The 25298-nt window shown below is 50.9% G+C and overlaps 1 protein-coding gene across 4 annotated transcripts in view; it reads right to left on the bottom strand.

Annotated features, from left to right (window-relative positions):
* The window catches only part of mtss1 (MTSS I-BAR domain containing 1), a 97498-nt gene that overhangs the window by 3539 nt on the left and 68661 nt on the right, over positions 1-25298 (bottom strand). For 2 of the 4 annotated variants that reach the window (XM_080495088.1, XM_080495090.1), the window contains 6 exons: positions 15170-15327; positions 14625-14732; positions 14101-14192; positions 13914-13992; positions 1469-1582; positions 873-1023 (listed from right to left, as the gene is read on the bottom strand). In XM_080495088.1, the coding sequence (XP_080351214.1) occupies positions 873-1023; positions 1469-1582; positions 13914-13992; positions 14101-14192; positions 14625-14732; positions 15170-15327 (702 nt within the window). The remainder of the gene's footprint in view (positions 1-872; positions 1024-1468; positions 1583-13913; positions 13993-14100; positions 14193-14624; positions 14733-15169; positions 15328-25298) is intronic. The other 2 variants (XM_080495089.1, XM_080495091.1) reach the window with 1 other exon arrangement.

The following is a 25298-nucleotide window of genomic DNA, read 5'->3' as shown; positions in this document are numbered from 1 at the left end:
ACACACACACACACACACACACACACACACACACACACACACACACACACACACACACACACACACACACACACACACACACACAAGTTGCATTGTTATTACGGGGACTGTCAAAATAAAAGCACCAAGTTGTATTGTTATTCCGAGGACTGTCAAAATAAAATCACCAAGTTCTATTGTTATTCCGAGGACTGTCAAAGTAAAAGCACCAAGTTGTATTGTTATTCCGAGGACTGTCAAAGTAAAAGCACCAAGTTGTATTGTTATTCCGAGGACTGTCAAAGTAAAAGCACCAAATTGTATTGCTATTCCGGGTACTGTCAAAGTAAAAACACCAAGTTGTATTGCAATTCCGGGGACTGTCAAAGTAAAAGCACCAAGTTGTATTGCTATTCCGGGGACTGTCAAAGTAAAAGCACCAAGTTGTATTGTTATTCCGGGGACTGTCAAAGTAAAAGCACCAAGTTGTATTGTTATTCCGGGGACTGTCAAAGTAAAAGCACCAAGTTGTATTGTTATTCCGGGGACTGTCAAAGTAAAAGCACCAAGTTGTATTGTTATTCCGGGGACTGTCAAAGTAAAAGCACCAAGTTGTATTGTTATTCCGGGGACTGTCAAAGTAAAAGCACCAAGTTGCATTGTTATTCCGGGGACTGTCAAAGTAAAAGCACCAAGTTGCATTGTTATTCCGGGGACTGCCACAGTAAAACATGAAGCCCAGGGTCTTTCACAGAGCTCCAGTCACACGAGGAGCGTCAGGATGTTGTCCAGTGGTTCCAGAGGTTAGGGTTTTCACGTGGTCATGTTGTCGTGGAGAGCAAGCTGCAATACCTTTACATGACAGTAGGAGAACTGTAGTGTGAGCGTCTCACCATGAGTGTGTATGGTGTCCTGGGAGCAGGAGGGGGTGGTGGTCTGGGTGCTGTAGCCACTGGAGCAGTGCAGGGAGTCCCGGCTGCTCCTGGAGGCGTCCCGGCTCAACGCTCCCATCGTCAGCGCCAGCTGGTCCCGGGCCGGACACGACTGAGACACCACACGCCACCATGTGAGGAGGAAGTACTGCTTTGCTTCATAAAGACGAGTCTCGAGAGACGTAGTACTACTATGTGGCTGTGTACCAAACAAGCTTTACTACTTCCACTGAAACTGACCAGGATGTCAAATAAACCACGTGGTGCTGCCCTCTACTGGACCAGGTGGAATAATAGCTTTTCACATATAATACACGTTCACATTTTATTATCTTTATTAGATTTTTGGATTAAAATATTTACAACTCAATGACATTCTAATGTTTTTCATCTTTTATTCTACTTTACTTAGAAACAGGTGTTTGCTGGTACATTTGTTCCTCTCATATATTTCCCCACAGTCCCACCAAGAGCTCAATACCTTCAGGATTCATTTGCAGTACTTGACAGTATAAATGAATAAATGGAGTTGCTGTGTGTGGATGCCGGTTCCTCACCTTCCCGGAGGTGGACATGGCTCGAGCTCGCTCTCCATGGTGTGTGAAGGCGATGCGCGGCGGTGCCAGCAGACCGTTTTCCGACACCAGCTGATTGGTGGAGCCCATTGCGTCCTGTCGCACATCGACCAATCAGATTCAACCGCCACAGACATGAAGCAGATTGAAGTCTAAGCTCTGCATATGAAGCTGCAGCTGTGACCAGCGATGTGCACACACCCAGGATATCCTCATCTTTACATATATATTACTATTATATACTTTATTGTATATTATTACATATATTACTATTATATATATTATTAGTACTGTCAAAAATAATGCGTTCATTTAGTTAATTGATTTGAAACGTGTAATTTGTTAAACATTTTTTTACGTAATTCACGTAGTTTTTTCATAACTGGTTACTGGAGCAGCAGGATGAGCAGCGTCTCTGGTGCAGAGCAGCACAATACCTACTGGAATGATATGCCATTCAAATGATGTGATTAATCGCAATCAATTACAGAAAATTGTGGAATTAATTACTTAATTGTTTTTGTGATTGACAGCACTAATCATATATATATAACTATTATATATATCATTACATATATTACTATAAATATCAATACATATCATCACAGCCACCAAGAAGCTTCAGCCCAGAAACAGGCAGACTGGGCTGCAGCTGGAGGCGTTACACATTTAAAATGCCACGTTACAACATGTTCATCATCACAGGACGTCTGAAGCAACACAACATCCACTATACACATACAGTGGTATGAAAACGTTTGGGCACCCCTGTAAATGTTCATGATTTTCCTTTATAAATCATTGGTTGTTTGGATAGAAAATTCCAGTTAAATATATCTTATAGGAGACAAACACAGTGATATTTGAGAAGTGAAATAAAGTTTATATGATTTACAGAAAGTGTGCAAGAATTATTTAAACAAAATTAGGCATGTGCATAAATTTAGGCATCACAAAAGAAAAATGACTCAATATTTTGTGCATCCTCCTTTTTCAGCACTAACAGCTTCTAAACACTTCCTATAGCTTCCAGTTAGACTCTGGATTCTGGTGGAAGGTATTCTGGACCGTTCTTCTTTACACATCCTCTCCAGTTCAGTCAGGTTTGATGGTTTCCCTTTAAATCACACCATACATTTTCAATAATATTCAGGTCTGGAGACTGAGATGGCCGTTCCAGAACGTTCTACTTGTTCCTCTGCATGAACGCCTTCGTAGATTTTGAGCAGTGTTTAGGATCATTGTCGCAACTTCAACTTTGTTACTGATTCCTGGACATTGTTCTCCACAATCTGCTGATATTGAGAGGAATCCATGCGCCCCTCAACTGGAACAAGATTCCCAGTCCCTGCACTGGCCACACAGCCCCACAGCATGATGGGACCACCAGCACATTTTACTGTAAGCAGAAAGTTCTTCCCGCCGTGCAGAACGCCCCTGGTTATGCCCAAATACCTCTATTGTGGTTTCATCAGTCCACAGCACCTTGTTCCAAAATGAAGCTGGCTTGTCCAGATGTGCTTTAGCAGACCTCAAGCCACCCCGTTTGTGGCGTGTGCAGAGAAAAGGCTTTTTCCACATGACTCTTCCATAAAGCATGTCCTTGTGTAAAGTGCGCTGAACGATGCACAGTGACACCATCTGCAGTTGTTGATGTTGCTGCTCTGTGGGTCGACTGTGACTCTTCTCACCATCCTGCCCTCTGTTTATCTGAGATTGTCCTTGGTCTGCCACTCCGGGCCTTAACTCCAACTGTGCCTGTGGTCTTCCACTTCCTCACAATGTTCCTCACAGTTGAAACTGAGCGCTTCAATCTCTGAGAGAGCTTTCTATATGCTTCCCCTAAACCAGGATGTTGAACAATCATTGTTTTCAGCTTATTTGAGACTTGTTTTGAGGCTCCATGTTGCTTCAGAGAAGATGCAAAGAGGAGAAACACGTACAATTGGCCTCCTTAAATAGCCTTTCTCATGATGGACTCACCTGTGTATGGAGGTCAAGGGTCACTGAGGTTACCAAACCAAATTTGAGTTCCAATAATTAGTGCTAAAGGTATTAAAATCAATAAGATATAAGGGTGCCTACATTTATGCACATGCCTAATTTTGTTTAAATAATTCTTGCACACTTTCTGTAAATCATATAAACTTTATTTCACTTCTCAAATATCACTGTGTTTGTCTCCTATAAGATATATTTAACTGGAATTTTTTATCCAAACAACCAATGATTTCTAAAGGAAAATCATGAAAATGTACAGGGGTGCCCAAACTTTTTCATACCACTGTACATATAAATATATATATTACTTTCAGTCACCAGTTCACACACTGACTTCAGAATGTGTTTCATACTACAGGTCACATTTCTACACACAGAAAACTATTTGTTATTTAAGTTAATATTTTTTGCCGAGTCAGTCTTCAATCAATTCGGGGCAAGTTAACAGGAGTTTGGTGGAATAGTAACTGTTACATGAGAGTAGTAGTATTTCTCCGGTATGTTGAAAGGCCTGATTACATTCCTTTCTACATCAGAGCCACTGAAAGCAGCTGTCAGGGTTTTCTGTGGCTCTGAGTGTTGAAATGCTACTTTCACTTGAAGAACAGGCCTTAAAGACACACACACACACACACATACACACACACACACACACACACACACACGGACACGGACACGGACACGGACACGGACACGGACACAGACACACAGACACACAGACACACAGACACACAGACACACAGACACACAGACACACAGACAGACAGACAGACAGACAGACACACACTAATAGGATGAGCTGGGCTGGTGAGTAATCTGATGGGATGAAGCAGAGCTGGTTGGACAAATGAGCTTCAGTCTGAAACATTCACAGCAGAAAAGCTTCAAACTGGGCGTGTTAAGATGGAAAACGGGTAAATGGCTGGAGGTGGAGGACACAGGACGGTGTTGGGGGCTGGAGGTGGAGGACACAGGACGGTGTTGGGGGCTGGAGGTGGAGGTGGAGGACACAGGACGGTGTTGGGGGCTGGAGGTGGAGGTGGATGACACAGACTGGCATTGGGGGCTGGAGGTGGAAGTGGAGGACACAGGACAGCGTTGGGGGCTGGAGGTGGAGGACACAGGACGGCATTGGGGGCTGGAGGTGGAGGTGGAGGACACAGGACGGCGTTGGGGACTGGAGGTGGAGGACACAGGATGGCGTTGGGGGCTGGAGGTGGAGGACACAGGACGGTGTTGGGGGCTGGAGGTGGAGGACACAGGACGGTGTTGGGGGCTGGAGGTGGAGGTGGAGGACACAGGACGGTGTTGGGGGCTGGAGGTGGAGGTGGATGACACAGACTGGCATTGGGGGCTGGAGGTGGAAGTGGAGGACACAGGACAGCGTTGGGGGCTGGAGGTGGAGGACACAGGACGGCATTGGGGGCTGGAGGTGGAGGTGGAGGACACAGGACGGCGTTGGGGACTGGAGGTGGAGGACACAGGATGGCGTTGGGGGTGGGAGGTGGAGGTGGAGGTGGAGGACACAGGACGGCGTTGGGGGCTGGAGATGGAGGTGGAGGACACAGGACGGCGTTGGGGGCTGGAGGTGGAGGTGGAGGACACAGGACGGCGTTGGGGGCTGGAGGTGGAGGTGGAGGACACAGGACGGTGTTGGGGGCTGGAGGTGGAGGTGGAGGACACAGGACGGCGTTGGGGGCTGGAGGTGGAGGTGGAGGACACAGGACGGCGTTGGGGGCTGGAGGTGGAGGTGGAGGACACAGGATGGCATTGGGGGCTGGAGGTGGAGGTGGAGGACACAGGACGGCGTTGGGGGCTGGAGGTGGAGGTGGAGGACACAGGACGGCGTTGGGGGCTGGAGGTGGAGGTGGAGGACACAGGACGGCGTTGGGGGCTGGAGGTGGAGGTGGAGGACACAGGACGGCGTTGGGGGCTGGATGTGGAGGACACAGGACGGCGTTGGGGGCTGGAGGTGGAGGTGGAGGACACAGGATGGCGTTGGGGGTTGGAGGTGGAGGTGGAGGTGGAGGACACAGGATGGCATTGGGGGCTGGAGGTGGAGGACACAGGATGGCGTTGGGGGTTGGAGGTGGAGGTGGAGGTGGAGGACACAGGACGGCGTTGGGGGCTGGAGGTGGAGGTGGAGGTGGAGGACACAGGATGGCGTTGGGGGCTGGAAGTGGAGGTGGAGGACACAGGACGGCGTTGGGGGCTGGAGGTGGAGGACACAGGATGGCGTTGGGGGCTGGAGGTGGAGGTGGAGGACACAGGACGGCGTTGGGGGCTGGAGGTGGAGGTGGAGGACACAGGATGGCATTGGGGGCTGGAGGGGTAGGACACAGGATGGCGTTGGGGGCTGGAGGTGGAGGACACAGGATGGCGTTGGGGGCTGGAGGTGGAGGTGGAGGACACAGGACGGCGTTGGGGGCTGGAGGTGGAGGTGGAGGACACAGGACGGCGTTGGGGGCTGGAGATGGAGGTGGAGGACACAGGACGGCGTTGGGGGCTGGAGGTGGAGGTGGAGGAGACAAGATGGCGTTGGGGGCTGGAGGTGGAGGTGGAGGTGGAGGACACAGGACGGCGTTGGGGCTGGAGATGGAGGTGGAGGTGGAGGACACAGGATGGCGTTGGGGGCTGGAGGTGGAGGTGGAGGACACAGGATGGCGTTGGGGGCTGGAGGTGGAGGTGGAGGACACAGGACGGCGTTGGGGGCTGGAGGTGGAGGTGGAGGACAAAGGACGGCGTTGGGGGCTGGAAGTGGAGGTGGAGGACACAGGACGGCGTTGGGGGCTGGAGGTGGAGGACACAGGATGGCGTTGGGGGCTGGAGGTGGAGGTGGAGGACACAGGATGGCGTTGGGGGCTGGAGGTGGAGGACACAGGACGGCGTTGGGGGCTGGAGGTGGAGGTGGAGGAGACAAGATGGCGTTGGGGGCTGGAGGTGGAGGTGGAGGTGGAGGACACAGGACGGCGTTGGAGGCTGGAAGTGGAGGTGGAGGACACAGGACGGCGTTGGGGGCTGGAGGTGGAGGACACAGGATGGCGTTGGGGGCTGGAGGTGGAGGTGGAGGACACAGGATGGCGTTGGGGGCTGGAGGTGGAGGACACAGGATGGCGTTGGGGGCTGGAGGTGGAGGTGGAGGACACAGGACGGCGTTGGGGGCTGGAGGTGGAGGTGGAGGACACAGGACGGCGTTGGGGGCTGGAGATGGAGGTGGAGGTGGAGGACACAGGACGGCGTTGGGGGCTGGAGGTGGAGGACACAGGACGGCGTTGGGGGCTGGAGGTGGAGGTGGAGGAGACAAGATGGCGTTTGGGGCTGGAGGTGGAGGTGGAGGACACAGGACGGCGTTGGGGCTGGAGATGGAGGTGGAGGTGGAGGACACAGGACGGCGTTGGGGGCTGGAGGTGGAGGACACAGGACGGCGTTGGGGGCTGGAGGTGGAGGACACAGGACGGCGTTGGGGGCTGGAGGTGGAGGTGGAGGACACAGGATGGCGTTGGGGGCTGGAGGTGGAGGACACAGGATGGTGTTGGGGGCTGGAGGTGGAGGTGGAGGACACAGGATGGCGTTGGGGCTGGAGGTGGAGGTGGAGGACACAGGACGGCGTTGGGGGCTGGAGGTGGAGGACACAGGACGGCGTTGGGGGCTGGAGGTGGAGGTGGAGGACACAGGACGGCGTTGGGGGCTGGAGGTGGAGGACACAGGACGGCGTTGGGGGCTGGAGGTGGAGGTGGAGGACACAGGATGGCGTTGGGGGCTGGAGGTGGAGGTGGAGGACACAGGATGGTGTTGGGGGCTGGAGGTGGAGGTGGAGGACACAGGATGGCGTTGGGGCTGGAGGTGGAGGTGGAGGACACAGGACGGCGTTGGGGGCTGGAGGTGGAGGTGGAGGTGGAGGACACAGGACGGCGTTGGGGGCTGGAGGTGGAGGTGGAGGACACAGGACGGCGTTGGGGGCTGGAGGTGGAGGTGGAGGACACAGGATGGCGTTGGGGCTGGAGGTGGAGGTGGAGGACACAGGATGGCGTTGGGGGCTGGAGGTGGAGGTGGAGGACACAGGACGGCGTTGGGGGCTGGAGGTGGAGGTGGAGGACACAGGACGGCGTTGGGGGCTGGAGGTGGAGGTGGAGGACACAGGATGGCGTTGGGGCTGGAGGTGGAGGTGGAGGACACAGGATGGCGTTGGGGGCTGGAGGTGGAGGTGGAGGACACAGGACGGCGTTGGGGGCTGGAGGTGGAGGTGGAGGACACAGGACGGCGTTGGGGGCTGGAGGTGGAGGTGGAGGACACAGGACGGCGTTGGGGCTGGAGGTGGAGGACACAGGACGGCGTTGGGGCTGGAGGTGGAGGTGGAGGACACAGGATGGCGTTGGGGGCTGGAGATGGAGGTGGAGGACACAGGACGGCGTTGGGGGCTGGAGATGGAGGTGGAGGTGGAGGACACAGGACGGCGTTGGGGGCTGGAGGTGGAGGTGGAGGTGGAGGAGACAAGATGGCGTTGGGGGCTGGAGGTGGAGGTGAAGGACACAGGATGGCGTTGGGGGCTGGAGGTGGAGGTGGAGGACACAGGACGGCGTTGGGGGCTTGAGGTGGAGGTGGAGGTGGAGGACACAGGATGGCGTTGGGGGCTGGAGGTGGAGGTGGAGGACACAGGACGGCGTTGGGGGCTGGAGGTGGAGGTGGAGGACACAGGACAGCGTTGGTGGCTGGAGGTGGAGGACACAGGACGGCATTGGGGGCTGGAGGTGGAGGACACAGGACGGCGTTGGGGGCTGGAGGTGGAGGTGGAGGACACAGGATGGCGTTGGGGGCTGGAGGTGGAGGTGGAGGACACAGGATGGCGTTGGGGGCTGGAGGTAGAGGTGGAGGTGGAGGACACAGGACGGCGTTGGGGGCTGGAGGTGGAGGTGGAGGACACAGGACGGCGTTGGGGGCTGGAGGTGGAGGTGGAGGACACAGGATGGCGTTGGGGCTGGAGGTGGAGGTGGAGGACACAGGATGGCGTTGGGGGCTGGAGGTGGAGGTGGAGGACACAGGACGGCGTTGGGGGCTGGAGGTGGAGGTGGAGGACACAGGATGGCATTGGGGGCTGGAGGTGGAGGTGGAGGACACAGGACGGCGTTGGGGCTGGAGGTGGAGGTGGAGGAGACAGGACGGCGTTGGGGCTGGAGGTGGAGGACACAGGACGGCGTTGGGGGCTGGAGGTGGAGGTGGAGGTGGAGGACACAGGACGGCGTTGTCTTTGACAGATGGGAGTTTGAGTTTTCCTCACGCTGGTCAAATCCTTGCGGCTAATGCGGTGGCTCGGCGAGGGGCGGTTACCACGGTCCACTGCGTAACCGTAGCAACCACGGCTGCCCTGGCGACCAAGGCGAGAGGGGGAGTTCCCTTCACTGAGAGACCGCCCACTTTCATCACAGCCAATGAACAGATAGGGGGAGGAGCATCGCTACACACAGGAAAGGGTTATGTGTGTGTGTGTGTGTGTGTGTGTGTGTGTGAGGAGGTGAGGTCATATTTAAGAAAATCCTTAAAAAAAAAAAAAAAAGCATGAATTACTGAATTTTCACAAAACTTCTTCTGAGTTTGGATAAGGTTCTCTGAGTACTTAATATACATGTGATATATATTTTCTATGTGGCCAGCCCAATGATTAAAGCTACATCCATTAAATAATAGCTTTATAAAGTAGAAGTAATATAAAGTATTAATGGAGTAACAATGTCCGTCCGGTCCGGTCCAGAGGTGTACCGCCGCACAAAGACCAGGGCTGGACATGAAGGCTTGCCCCAACGTCCGGGGCTAGTAGAAGCTTTGCTCGGGCAACTGAATCACCCCCCAGCTTGCCCCAACGGGCTCCTGGTTTCTTTGCTGATATTTTGACCTTTTTTTTGCCAAACTCACTTGATATTACCAACAGATCCCGCCGTCGCCAGGCGCCGCCATTTCTCACCCCGAGAGCGCGATTACGTGATTCTCGCGTGATTCCGTGATTCTCGCGTGATTCTCGCGTGATTCTCGCGTGAACGCTAATGATAAAAACCACGGCCGATCTCAACACGGAAACTCCATGTTGTCCACCATTTTTAATTTTTCACTTCGTCAACATTCAGACTGTCACCGGGACGTATCAAAAACTCACTTGAATCCAACATATAAAAACAACTTCAACGGATTAAGTGATTATTTTTGACGTAGTTTGGATTATTTTGAGTTTCTCATCCAGAAGTTTCACAAGTTTTTATGGTTCAGAAAAAAGTTGAGTGAGCAGGAAGAGGAGGAGGAACACGGACAGGATTTGACTTGTTGATATAAGAAAAATACATGACACACATTTTCCATGTTATTAAAATACTGTATATGGACAAAAAGTGACTAATACAATAAATAAGGTGTGGCAGTATGGTAGTAGGGTGTGACAGCTCCAATCTTAATACCATCACATTTATTTCAGACCAACAGCAAAAAGCTTAGAGGTCTCAAATAAACACTAGTTAAACTATTTAATTCACCTCTGGGAGTTAATTCACCTCTGGGAGTTAATTCACCTCTGGGAGTTAATTCACCTCTGGGAGTCAATTCACCTCTGGGAGTTAATTCACCTCTGGGAGTCAATTCACCTCTGGGAGTTAATTCACCTCTGGGAGTTAATTCACCTCTGGGAGTCAATTCACCTCTGGGAGTTAATTCACCTCTGGGAGTTAATTCACCTCTGGGACTTAATTCACCTCTGGGAGTTGATTCACCTCTGGGACTTAATTCACCTCTGGGAGTTAATTCACCTCTGGGAGTTAATTCACCTCTGGGACTTAATTCACCTCTGGGCGTTAATTCACCTCTGGGCGTTAATTCACCTCTGGGAGTCAATTCACCTCTGGGACTTAATTCACCTCTGGGAGTCAATTCAACTCTGGGAGTTAATTCACCTCTGGGCGTTAATTCACCTCTGGGCGTTAATTCACCTCTGGGAGTTAATTCAACTCTGGGAGTTAATTCACCTCTGGGAGTTAATTCACCTCTGGGAGTTAATTCACCTCTGGGCGTTAATTCACCTCTGGGCGTTAATTCACCTCTGGGAGTTAATTCACCTCTGGGACTTAATTCACCTCTGGGAGTTAATTCACCTCTGGGAGTTAATTCACCTCTGGGAGTTAATTCACCTCTGGGAGTTAATTCACCTCTGGGAGTTAATTCACCTCTGGGAGTCAATTCACCTCTGGGAGTTAATTCACCTCTGGGACTTAATTCACCTCTGGGAGTTAATTCACCTCTGGGCGTTAATTCACCTCTGGGAGTTAATTCACCTCTGGGAGTTAATTCACCTCTGGGAGTTAATTCACCTCTGGGAGTTAATTCAACTCTGGGAGTTAATTCACCTCTGGGAGTTGATTCATCTCTGGGCTTTTTGCTGTGAAGAACAAAGTTAAAATAAATATTATTGTTCCTTCAGATTGAATAGCATAAAGAGAATCACCTTCCATGAACGTTTCTTGAGTATTAAAGAAAGTAAAGTGTTTTTATGTAAGAAGTTCTGTTGGTTGAATTCATACATTAGCCAAGCTTATACATTGATATTAAACTAAATGTGTCTGGGCAAGTAAAAAGATTTTTCTTTCATTTTCCCCTTAACTGAGGTACGAACCGAACCTGACTTCTGTACTGATGTACGAACCGAACCTGACTTCTGTACTGATGTACGTACCGAACCTGACTTCTGTACTGAGGTACGTACCGAACCGGACTTCTGTACTGAGGTACGTACCGAACCCGACTTCTGTACTGAGGTACGTACCGAACCTGACTTCTGTACTGAGGTACGTACCGAACCTCACTTCTGTACTGAGGTACGTACCGAACCCGACTTCTGTACTGAGGTACGAACCGAACCTGACTTCTGTACTGAGGTACGAACCGAACCTGACTTCTGTACTGAGGTACGAACCGAACCTGACTTCTGTACTGAGGTACGAACCGAACCCGACTTCTGTACTGAGGTACGAACCGAACCCGACTTCTGTACTGAGGTACGTACCGAACCCGACTTCTGTACTGAGGTACGAACCGAACCCGACTTCTGTACTGAGGTACGAACCGAACCCGACTTCTGTACTGAGGTACGAACCGAACCCGACTTCTGTACTGATGTACGTACCGAACCTGACTTCTGTACTGAGGTACGAACCGAACCCGACTTCTGTACTGAGGTACGAACCGAACCCGACTTCTGTACTGAGGTACGAACCGAACCTGACTTCTGTACTGAGGTACGAACCGAACCCGACTTCTGTACTGAGGTACGAACCGAACCTGACTTCTGTACTGATGTACGTACCGAACCTGACTTCTGTACTGATGTACGTACCGAACCTGACTTCTGTACTGATGTACGTACCGAACCTGACTTCTGTACTGATGTACGAACCGAACCTGACTTCTGTACTGAGGTACGAACCGAACCTGACTTCTGTACTGAGGTACGAACCGAACCTGACTTCTGTACTGATGTACGAACCGAACCGGACTTCTGTACTGAGGTACGAACCGAACCTGACTTCTGTACTGAGGTACGTACCGAACCTGACTTCTGTACTGAGGTACGAACCGAACCTGACTTCTGTACTGATGTACGTACCGAACCAGACTTCTGTACTGAGGTACGAACCGAACCTGACTTCTGTACTGAGGTACGTACCGAACCTGACTTCTGTACTGATGTACGTACCGAACCAGACTTCTGTACTGAGGTACGAACCGAACCTGACTTCTGTACTGAGGTACGAACCGAACCTGACTTCTGTACTGATGTACGAACCGAACCTGACTTCTGTACTGATGTACGTACCGAACCTGACTTCTGTACTGAGGTACGTACCGAACCGGACTTCTGTACTGAGGTACGAACCGAACCCGACTTCTGTACTGAGGTACGAACCGAACATGACTTCTGTACTGAGGTACGAACCGAACCTGACTTCTGTACTGAGGTACGTACCGAACCTGACTTCTGTACTGAGGTACGTACCGAACCAGACTTCTGTACTGAGGTACGAACCGAACCTGACTTCTGTACTGAGGTACGAACCGAACCTGACTTCTGTACTGAGGTACGAACCGAACCTGACTTCTGTACTGAGGTACGAACCGAACCTGACTTCTGTACTGAGGTACGAACCGAACCAGACTTCTGTACTGAGGTACGAACCGAACCTGACTTCTGTACTGAGGTACGAACCGAACCAGACTTCTGTACTGAGGTACGAACCGAACCTGACTTCTGTACTGAGGTACGAACCGAACCTGACTTCTGTACTGAGGTACGAACCGAACCTGACTTCTGTACTGAGGTACGAACCGAACCTGACTTCTGTACTGAGGTACGTACCGAACCAGACTTCTGTACTGAGGTACGAACCGAACCTGACTTCTGTACTGAGGTACGAACCGAACCTGACTTCTGTACTGAGGTACGAACCGAACCTGACTTCTGTACTGATGTACGAACCGAACCTGACTTCTGTACTGAGGTACGAACCGAACTGTGACTTTTGTGTACCAGTACACCCCTAGAAAGTATGAAGTAATAATTAGAGCCCCAAAAACATTGAAACCCTGAGGCCCCACCAGGTGAAAGTAAGTGTGTATTCCAGCGTTCCATCCATTAAATGTCGGGGACATCAGTGTGAGTCGGACGTTTGGACGTTATGGAGTTTGGTTGTAAATCACTTTGTTTGATGGAACATTAAAGAGGAAAACTAAAAAGAAATAAAGCAGCTGGAACTACTGCTCAGCAGCCACATGAGGACTTTTGGTCATTGGATGTTAAACTAAACAAAGGTAACAGTGTCAGAGCAAAGCTGAGAGCTCCGAGGAAAGCTTGATGTTGAGTGGACGTCCGTATTGAGGGTAACTATCTCAATGTTTCTATAGAAACCAGCAGCAGTGAGGACGGACCAGGGCGTCACACTGCTGCTGGCTCAGGGCTCAAACGCAGCATAAGAATAACAATTTTAATGTTTCCCTGATGGAGACACAGCGTACCAGATGAAAATGTCTATTTTTGTAAAAAAATCACAAAAACAAGCTACTGAAAATCATGATAAACACGTCTACGAAATAATAATGAGAGTATCTAGAAATGGATGATTGTGCATTTTAGTGTGAATATTTACACTGAAATAATGTTAAATCATCTAGTCATTATCAATCATTGAAGATGTTTCTACGATGCAGCGTTGAATAAAGTTAACCCATAAAGCCGGCCTGGGAAAAACGTTCATTACTTTGTTACGCAGACCGGTCATAACCTGTTTGTGTTAACATCAGGCTGTACCATGCAGCACAGCAACACACACCTTCACCCTGCAGTGCTCACACTGACCACACACTGTGAGACAATCACCTTGTCCAGGTGAGAGGACGTTACCTGGAGGTGGAGGACATCTGTGGTGCAGCTGATGGAGTCCAACGATGGGACGTGTCTCACCGAGACACACTGGTAGCTGCTGCAGAGACACACACTCACAATCTCCAACTGCTGTGTGTGTGTGTGTGTGTGTGTGTGTGTGTGTGTGTGTGTGTGTGTGTGTGTGTGTGTGTGTGTGTGTGTGTACCTGCTGACACTGCTCTTCCTGGACAGGCTGGGTGAAGACGGAGGAGTCTGATAACTGTAGTTGAAGTCTGAACCTTTCAGGTCCAAAATCACCTGAGAGCAAAACACAACACGACTTGACTTCACTTCTTACACACACTGGTCCTCTGGGGGACAGTGGTCCTCTGGGGGACAGTGGTTCTCTGGGGGACAGTGGTCCTCTGGGGGACAGTGGTTCTCTGGGGGACAGTGGTCCTGTGGGGGACACTACCACACACTGGTCCTTTGGGGGGCAGTGGTCCTCTGGGGGACAGTGGTCCTGTGGGGGACACTAACACACACTGGTCCTCTGGGGGACAGTGGTCCTCTGGGGGACAGTGGTTCTCTGGGGGACAGTGGTCCTCTGGGGGACACTACCACACACTGGTCCTTTGGGGGACAGTGGTCCTCTGGGGGGACACTACCACACACTGGTCCTCTGGGGGACACTGGTCCTCTGTGGGACAGTGGTTCTCTGGGGGACAGTGGTCCTCTGGGGGACAGTACCTGCTCGCTGGCTGCAGGCAGCAGACTGGGTTCAGCCGTCAGGTTGCTCAGATCTTCTAGAATCGTCTGCAGGTGGGTGACTTCTCCAAGCATGTTGATCTCATGGTCCTGCACACACACACACACACACACACACACACACACACACACACACACACACACACACACACACACACACACACACGCACACCCACACACACATACACGCACACACACACACGGAGGTTAGAGCCACACACACACACACACACACGCAGAGCCACACACCCACGCCCACGCCCACACCCCCACACACCCCCCCACACACACACACACACACACACACACCCACCCACACCCACACACACACCCACCCACACCCACCCACACCCAGAGCCACACACACACACACACACACCCACCCACCCACCCACCCACCCACCCACCCACCCACCCACCCACCCACCCACCCACCCACCCACCCACCCACCCACACACACACACACACACACACACACACACACACACACACACACACACACACACACACACACACACACACCCACCAGCACAGGCCTCAGCATGGTGACGAAGCTGCAGTAGCGTGCTCTCTCCTCCACCAGCGCTCTGCACACGGCTCGTTTCTCAGTCTCCTCCAGGACGGCGTAACGAATGTTCACATCTTGCAGTGCGCTGTCCAGCTGACCCCGAGCTTCACCTTTACCTGCACACACAGGAAGTGACGTCATTAAACACACCACCAGTCAACTTTCGACTGCAAAGACATTCCACCTGTGGAGCCACTTTCATAAAGTTGTTTTCGCACTGACCCGAACATCATGAAACTGTCATTGCTTCAGTTTGATGGGGCCTTAGATTGGCAGGATGTTCATACGGCAGCAACACGTGAAAAAAATACCCAAACATTTTTGGTCCAAATACCAGATCCCCCTTGAACTGCTACCTTATGGTGGTGGGGGAGTTTGAGCACCTGAATGACCCTTGGAGCCATGTTGTCGGGGGCTTTATGCCCCCCAGTAGGGTCTCCCAAGGCAAACAGGTCCTAGGTGACAAGTCAAACTAAAAGCAGTTCAAAACACCACTATGGATAAACATTGAAAGAGAGGAGAGATGTCACACGGTGAGGCACAGCCGGGGCCCCACCCTGGCACCAGGCCTGGGGTGGGGCTCGTATGCGAGCTCCTGGTGGCCGGGCTCTTACCCGCGGGCCCCTCCTCCTCATCCTCCTGTGGACCCACCACCCACAGAGGCTGCCGTAGGGGTCGGGTGCAGTGTGGATTGGGTGGCAGTCGACGGCAGGGGCCTCGACGACCCGATCCTGGACACAGACTCTGGCTTTGGGGACATGAAATGTGACCTCGCTGGGGAGGAAGGAGTCCGAGCTTGTGAGGGAGGCTGAGAGATACCGTCTAGATATAGTCGGGCTCACCTCCACTCACAGCTTGGACTCTGGAACCCAGCTCCTCCACAGGGGCTGGATACTCCACTGCTCTGGAGTTGCCCGCAGTGTAAGGCGGCGGGCTGGAGTGGGCTTGCTTATTGCCCCACAGCTCAGCCGCCATGTGTTGGAGTTCACCCCGGTGAACGAGAGGGTTGCGTCCCTACGCCTTCAAGTAGGGGACAGGTCTCTGACTGTTGTCTCGGCCTATGCACCGAACAGAAGTTCAGAGTACCCAACCTTCTTGGAGTCCCTGGGAGGGGTGCTGGATAGTGCCCCAACTGGGGACTCCATTGTTCTCCTGGGGGACTTCAACGCCCACGTGGCCAATGACAGTGAGACCTGGAAGGGGGTGATTGGTGCACGTGGCACCAGGACACCCTAGGCCGGAGGTCAGTGATAGACTTTGTGGTCGTGTCATCTGATCTCTGGCCGTGTGTCTTGGACACTCGGGTAAAGAGAAGGGCAGAGCTGTCAACTGATCAACACCTGGTGGTGAGTTGGATGCGCTGGACCGGGAGGAGGATAGACTCGACCCAAACCCAAACGTGTTATGAGGGTCTGCTGGGAACATCTGGCCGAGCCCTCCGTCCGCGCAGTCTTCAACTCCCACCTCCGGGAGAGCTTCTCACAGATCCCGAGGGAGGTTGGAGACATTGAGTCCGAGTGGACCATGTTCTCCACTTCCATTGTCGAAGCTGCTGCTCAGAGCTGTGGCCGCAGGGTCTCTGGCGCCTGTCGTGGCGGCAATCCCCGAATCCGGTGGTGGAAACCGGAAGTAAGGGATGCCGTCAAGCTGAAGAAGGAGTCCTACCGGGCACTGTTAGCCCATAGGACTCCCGAGGCAATCGACAGGTACCGGCAGGCCAAGCGAGCTGCAGCCCGAGCTGTGGTGGAGGCAAAAACTCAGGTCTGGGAGGAGTTCGGAGAGGCCATGGAGTGTTGCTGAGTGGAGTTGCTGAGTGGAGTTGCTGAGTGGCTGCACACCACACTGTTTCACCAAAACTGTTAAACTTGTGATTATGTATGTGTGGTCTCTCAGGTTTGAGAAATGTGACGACAGTTTTCTAATCTTGCAGTGTGAACCGGGCTTCAGACTGCTGCCCCACAAGCCGGCCCCGGATCAGCTGCAGATAATGGATGGCTAGCAGCTGAGATCAGAAAACTGCTGTTACTTTCAAAAACACAGATAAAAATAGATAAGATCAAGAACATTTCTTTAAGCCTAAATACCTGGGGAAATGAATTTTTAGTGGAAAAAATTACCTTTGTATTTGTTACAAGGACATCATTTGCAGGTGATGTGTGAGAAATGTATTGAAATGATGGTTGAATGATTTGTGTATAAACAAGCACAAATCAAAAAATGAGAAAATCAGAAATTAAAATGATACATGATCACAGACATAACATCATGGCTCTCTAACCAAAAGATGCATTATTGCAGATGAGGACAATCGATGGTATAGCATCTATTGTTATTCATGAAGGATCTACAGCAGTTACTACAAGTGTTGTACCCACAACCAACCAGCAGGGGTCAAACACAACACATGGACTTGACTTGGCATGAAGTTAAAAAGGTGTACAAATACACGGTGTGTACATGTAGAACTGCATAATCCTCAAAAACTGAATATATTCTATGATTATATTACAGATTTTAAAGAGAGTAAAACTACTTTTGAAAGAATCTTCAATCTTTTCTAATAAATACTATAACTTACAACTCCTACTATCTTTATAATATTTATACCAACATCATCACTGTAGGTCTGAAAATAGAGGTCAATTGTCTGTGTGTGTGTGTGTGTGTGTGTGTGTGTGTGTGTGTGTGTGTGTGTGTGTGTGTGTGTGTGTGTGTGTGTGTGAGAAGAAAAGAGCCTGGCTGGACGGTATGAAGTGCTATATGGAGGTACTTTGGCTTCAAAACAAATGAGCACGGTGTCTTTGTGGTGTTTTATTTATTATCTATATAGTTCTAAGATTTTCTGGAAAAAATAAAGTCAATAATGCCATTTGTTGTTCTCTTTTTATTTGGAAAAGTATCAAAATACATGGTGGTATCGGAATCGATACCAAAATGTTGGAGCACGGTAAATGACAAAAAGCTAATCAAACTATAGTTGTTTGTTTTTTTAAAAGAAAGAAAATCAAGCAAACAAAATTGGTTCAGATGGGATAAAAAACAATGAGGTAGAAATAATAATTAAAAAAAATTATATATATATATATATATATATATATATATATATATATATATATATATATATATATATATATATACACACCATTAAATCAATAAAGCTTAGCCCCAGAAATGTAATAGTTAAGTTAATAAAAACATGTTATGAAATAGACCACACAGCCTGTGAGCTGATTGGTCTGAATCTCTATAAATAAAGAAGACGTCACTCAATTGCTTCAATCTGGAAAACAAACAATATTGTTCACTAGAAAATTCCCGCGGAAATTTTATTGTGCCTGCCACCTGCTGCCCCCTGCTGCCGAGCGAGGCCGCGGCGGGGTCAAAAGTACGTGGAAACCATGTCATTAGCTAGTGATTCTCGATCGCAGCGCCACCACGAGGCCACCCTCCAAATTTCAGCTCATTTGAACCAACTTGTTAGCATGCGATGCTAACAGCTAAAAGCGATTTAAGTACGTGGAAACCATGTCAATAGCTAGTGATTCTCGATCATTCTCGATTCTCGATGTGACTGCTTATAGTTGGAGAACCGTGACACTTGGGTGAAAAATTCCTTCACCGTGGGCGTCGGGAGAAGTTGAAGGACGTACGGTGTGGTTTTCATGTCCTCACGAGATTCCGTCTCCCCGTGAGGACTTGAAACAAATGGCTGAACTTTGGGGATTTGGGGAGAAAATGACTCGTCAAAATGTATTGGCGCGGATGAGACAGAATCCTGCGCTCCCTATCAATTAAGTCCACTGGAGGGAGAACCGTATCTCTCTGAGACAAAAGTGTCCCCTCGTGAGAAGCACAAGGCCTGTAGCTACATTTTGATGTATAATATGTTGAGAAAGACGAAGAAATGTGTCTGTGGTGACGAGATAAAAACTTTTTTTTTTGTAAAACGGCAGTTTCTCTCCCTCTAGCCGAAATCTCCTCACTCTAACCTCTCCACATACACACCCATACAAAACTGGAAAAAGGAGGGAAAAATTGATGACATTTGAAGGCTCACAGTTTAAAATTGGTAAAAGTTGTGAAAAATCCGAGGACATATGTGAATAGAAGACAAATGTGGCAACGTTTTAAAAGTAAGTTGGAGTCTGTAACTGAAAATTTGGCGACGTGATGTGGCGGGGAAAAAGTGTGATTTTGTGTGAATTTTTTGCAGGAATCGCATTCAAGTCTCCATCCATCCATCCATTGGCTACCGCTTTATCCGGGGCCGGGTCGCGGAGGCAGCAGTCTGAGCAGAGTTGCCCAGACTTCCCTCGCCCCAGACACTTCCTCCAGCTCCTCCGGTGGCACCCCAAGGCGTTCCCAGGCCAGCCGAGAGACATAGTCCCTCCAGCGTGTCCTGGGTCTGCCCCGAGGCCTCCTACCGGAGGGACATGCCCGAAACACCTCCCTCGGGAGGCGTCCGGGGGGCATCCGAAATAGATGCCCGAGCCACCTCAGCTGGCTCCTCTCGATGTGGAGGAGCAGCGGCTCTACTCCGAGCTCCTCCCTGGTGACTGAGCTCCTCACCCTATCTCTAAGGGTGACTGAGCTCCTCCCCCTATCTCTAAGGGTGACTGAGCTCCTCACCCTATCTCTAAGGGTGACTGAGCTCCTCACCCTATCTCTAAGGGTGACTGAGCTCCTCACCCTATCTCTAAGGGTGACTGAGCTCCTCACCCTATCTCTAAGGGTACGCCCAGCCACCCTACGGAGGAAGCTCATTTCAGCCGCTTGTATCCGAAATCTCGTTCTTTCGGTCATGACCCATAGTTCATGACCATAGGTAAGGGTAGGAACGAAGATCGACCGGTAAATCGAGAGCTTCGCTTTTTGGCTCAGCTCCTTCTTCACCACGACGGACCGATACAACGTCCGCATGACTGCAGACGCTGCACCGATCCGCCTGTCGATCTCACGCTCCATCTTCCCCCACTTGTGAACAAGACCCCAAGATACTTAAACTCCTCCACTTGGGACAAGGGCACTCCACCGACCTGGAGGGGGCAAGCCACCTTTTTCCGGTCGAGCATTCAAGTCTATGAGAGAAATTTTCCCCATTTTTTACGTTTTGTTCGTAAACCGTTTGCGATATCCAAAATCTGAATAGATCCGCACCGATCCCGATAATTGCGCACGTTTCGATATATCATTGTCTATGTACGCCAAACGGTGTGGGACTAGTAGGGTTCCGTAAATTGCGGCAGAAGAAGAAGAATAAGAATATTTAAAAAAAACGGCGCCTTCCCAGGATTGTAATAATTGTGCGACGCCTCTTACAGAGGCAGGCACAATTAATTAGTGTTTCCAGGGAAATGTACTGTTGAGTGAGCAGCTTGATCCTTTAAGACTTTAATCTCCACACGTCTTCTGACACATTGAGACGGTTGAGCTCCGACCTGCAGATTGTGTTTCACTGAGTCCTGCTGCTTTAACTTCTCTTTGTCACATTGTTTCCCAAGAGGCCCAGCTTATTAGTGTTCAACCACAAAATGTAACTAAAGTACCAGTATGACCATTGTTATTATTGGAAACCTGTATTTTCAAAATAAAAGGTCAGAACTTTTTTTTTTTTTTATAAGTCCTATCATAAATTAAAATATTGTCAAAATATTTTAAACGTTCACATTGAAGAAAGTTATTAGTATCGATAATGCATGAATGAATGAATGAATAATTTCATGGCCAGTAAATCCACATGTATACCCAATATTTTCACTATATAACAATAAATAGGTTACAAAAGTTTAAAAAAATACATTTATTACACTATATTTATGCATTTTTAATCGTGTAAAAATGAATGAGCAAAGATATAAAAGTCAAAAAAGACCAAATAAATGTAATGAGCAGTTTATAAGCAGTGTTTGCTGACACGTCACCTGATCATGATTCCAGATTAAATATTAATCATTAGCATAAAAACAGTTAATAAAAGCAGTTTTAATAGCCCGGAGCAGATCTCAGTTACTGTGTGTTACTGTGTGTTATTGTATGTTACTGTGTTTTACTGTGTGTTACTGTATGTTACTGTGTTTTACTGTGTGTTACTGTATGTTACTGTGTTTTACTGTGTTTTACTGTATGTTACTGTGTGTTACTGTGTGTTACTGTATGTTATTGTATGTTACTGTGTTTTACTGTATGTTACTGTGTGTTACTGTGTGTTACTGTGTGTTATTGTATGTTACTGTGTTTTACTGTGTGTTACTGTATGTTACTGTGTTTTACTGTATGTTACTGTGTGTTACTGTGTGTTACTGTGTTTTACTGTATGTTACTGTGTGTTACTGTATGTTACTGTGTGTTACTGTGTGTTACTGTGTGTTACTGTGTTTTACTGTATGTTACTGTGTTTTACTGTATGTTACTGTGTGTTACTGTATGTTACTGTGTTTTACTGTATGTTACTGTGTGTTACTGTGTGTTATTGTATGTTACTGTGTTTTACTGTGTGTTACTGTATGTTACTGTGTTTTACTGTATGTTACTGTGTGTTACTGTGTGTTACTGTATGTTACTGTGTTTTACTGTGTTTTACTGTATGTTACTGTGTTTTACTGTGTGTTACTGTGTTTTACTGTGTGTTACTGTATGTTACTGTGTGTTACTGTGTGTTACTGTGTTTTACTGTATGTTACTGTGTTTTACTGTATGTTACTGTGTGTTACTGTGTTTTACTGTATGTTACTGTGTATTACTGTGTTACTGTGTGTTACTGTGTTTTACTGTATGTTACTGTGTTTTACTGTATGTTACTGTGTTTTAGTAACATACAAAACCCCCATGGATACACGCAAGAGGAGCAAGGTGACGTCGCCCGGTTTGGCGCAGCCGGGGCCACACCCTGGAGCCAGGCCCGGGGTGGAGGCTCGCACGCAAGCGCCTGGTGGCCGCGTTCTTGGCCGCGGGACTCGGCCGGGCTCAGCCCGAAGGGACGACGCGGGCCCCTCTTCCTCATCCTCCTGTGGACCCACCACCCACAGAGGCTGCCGTAGGGGTCGGGTGCAGTGTGGATTGGGTGGCAGTCGACGGCAGGGGCCTCGACGACCCGATCCCCGGACACGGACTCTGGCTTTTGGGACATGGAATGTGACCTCGCTGGGGGGGAAAGAGCCCGAGCTTGTGAGGGAGGCTGAGAGATACCGTCTAGATATAGTCGGGCTCACCTCCACTCACAGCTTGGACTCTGGAACCCAGCTCCTCGACAGGGGCTGGTTACTCCACTTCTCTGGAGTTGCCCGCGGTGTAAGGCGGGGGGCTGGAGTGGGCTTGCTTATTGCCCCACAGCTCAGCCGCCACGTGTTGGAGTTCACCCCGGTGAACGAGAGGGTTGCGTCCCTACGCCTACAAGTAGGGGACAGGTCTCTGACTGTTGTCTCGGCCTATGCACCGAACAGCAGCTCAGAGTACCCAACCTTCTTGGAGTCCCTGGGAGGGGTGCTGGATAGTGCCCCAACTGGGGACTCCATTGTTCTCCTGGGGGACTTCAACGCCCACGTGGGTAATGACAGTGAGACTTGGAAGGGGGTGATTGGGAGGAACGGCCTCCCCGATCTGAACCCGAGCGGTGTTCTGTTATTGGACTTCTGTGCCAGTCACAGCTTGTCCATAACGAACACCATGTTGGAGCACAGGGGTGTCCATAAGTGCACATGGCACCAGGACACCCTAGGCCGGAGGTCAATGATAGACTTTGTGGTCGTGTCATCTGATCTCTGGCCACGTGTCTTGGACACTCGGGTAAAGAGAGGGGCAGAGCTGTCAACTGATCACCACCTGGTGGTGAGTTGGATGCGCTGGACTGGGAGGAGGCCGGATAGACTCGGCAGGCCCAAACGTGTTGTGAGGGTCTGCTGGGAACATCTGGCCGAGCCCTCCGTCCGCGCAGCCTTCAACTCCCACCTCCGGGAGAGCTTCTCACAGATCCCGAGGGAGGTTGGAGACATCGAGTCCGAGTGGACCATGTTCTCCACTTCCATTGTCGAAGCTGCTGCTCGGAGCTGTGGCCGCAGGGTCTCTGGCGCCTGTCGTGGCGGCAATCCCCGAACCCGGTGGTGGACACCGGAAGTAAGGGATGCCGTCAAACTGAAGAAGGAGTCCTACCGGGCACTGTTAGCTCATAGGACTCCCGAGGCAGTCGACAGGTACCGGCAGGCCAAGCGAGCTGCAGCCCGGGCTGTGGTGGAGGCAAAAACTCGGGTCTGGGAGGAGTTCGGAGAGGCCATGGAGGAGGACTTTCGGTCGGCCTCGAGGAAATTCTGGCAAACCGTCCGGCGCCTCAGGCGGGGGAAGCAGTTCTCCACCAACACTGTTTACAGTGGAAGTGGGGAGCTGTTGACCTCAACATTGTTGGGCGGTGGAAGGAATACTTCGAGGACCTCCTCAATCCCACCACCACGTCTTCCATTGAGGAAGCAGAGACTGGGTTCTCAGAGGTGGACTCGTCCATCTCCCAAGCTGAAGTCACCGAGGTTGTTGTGAAGCTCCTCGGTGGCAAGGCACCGGGAGTGGATGAGATTCGCCCAGAGTTCCTTAAATCTCTGGATGTGCAGGGACTGTCGTGGCTGACTCGTCTCTGCAACATCGCGTGGCGGGCGGGGACAGTACCTCTGGACTGGCAGACCGGGGTGGTGGTCCCTCTCTTTAAGAAGGGGGATCGGAGGGTGTGTTTCAACTACAGAGGGATCACACTCCTCAGCCTCCCCGGGAAAGTCTATTCCAGGGTACTGGAGAGGAGGGTCCGGCCGTTAGTCGAACCTCGGATCCAAGAGGAACAATGCGGTTTTCGTCCTGGTCGTGGAACACTGGACCAGCTCTATACCCTCCACCAGGTGCTTGAGGGTTCGTGGGAGTTCGCCCAACCAGTCCACATGTGTTTTGAGGATCTGGAGAAGGCGTTCGACCGCGTCCCCCGAGATGTCCTGTGGGGGGTGCTCCGGGAGTACGGAGTCCGGGGTCCCTTGTTGAGGGCTGTTCGGTCCTTGTATTCCCGGAGCAGGAGTCTGGTTCACATTGCCGGCAGTAAGTCGGACCTGTTCCCTGTGCACGTTGGCCTCCGGCAGGGGTGTCCTTTGTCACCGGTTCTGTTCATCATATATATGGACAGAATTTCTAGGCATAGCCGGGGGCCGGAGGGGGTCCGGCTTGGGGACCACAGAATCTCATCTCTGCTATTTGCGGATGATGTGGTTCTGTTGGCCCCATCAAGCCTGGATCTCCAGCGTGCACTGACACGGTTCGCAGCCGAGTGTGAAGCAGCTGGGATGAGGATCAGCACCTCTAAATCCGAGGCCATGGTTCTCGACCGGAAAAAGGTGGCTTGCCCCCTCCAGGTCGGTGGAGTGCCCTTGTCCCAAGTGGAGGAGTTCAAGTGTCTCGGGGTCTTGTTCACGAGTGGGGGAAAGATGGAGCGTGAGATCGACAGGCGGATCGGTGCAGCGTCTGCAGTTATGCGGACGTTGTATCGGTCCGTCGTGGTGAAGAAGGAGCTGAGCCAAAAAGCGACGCTCTCGATTTACCGGTCGATCTTCGTTCCTACCCTCACCTATGGTCATGAACTATGGGTCATGGCCGAAAGAACGAGATCCCGGATACAAGCGGCTGAAATGAGCTTCCTCCGTAGGGTGGCTGGGCGTACCCTTAGAGATAGGGTGAGGAGCTCAGTCACCCTTAGAGATAGGGTGAGGAGCTCAGTCACCCTTAGAGATAGGGTGAGGAGCTCAGTCACCAGGGAGGAGCTCGGAGTAGAGCCGCTGCTCCTCCACATCGAGAGGAGCCAGCTGAGGTGGCTCGGGCATCTATTTCGGATGCCCCCCGGACGCCTCCCGAGGGAGGTGTTTCGGGCATGTCCCTCCGGTAGGAGGCCTCGGGGCAGACCCAGGACACGCTGGAGGGACTATGTCTCTCGGCTGGCCTGGGAACGCCTTGGGGTGCCACCAGAAGAGCTGGAGGAAGTGTCTGGGGCGAGGGAAGTCTGGGCAACTCTGCTCGGACTGCTGCCTCCGCGACCCGGCCCCGGATAAAGCGGTAGCCAATGGATGGATGG

The sequence above is a fragment of the Blennius ocellaris genome, assembly GCF_963422515.1.
Source record: "Blennius ocellaris genome assembly, chromosome: 4".
NCBI lineage: Eukaryota > Metazoa > Chordata > Actinopteri > Blenniiformes > Blenniidae > Blennius > Blennius ocellaris.
Note: the sequence above shows the minus strand (reverse complement) of the source record. Positions and strands in the feature narration are given on the sequence as shown.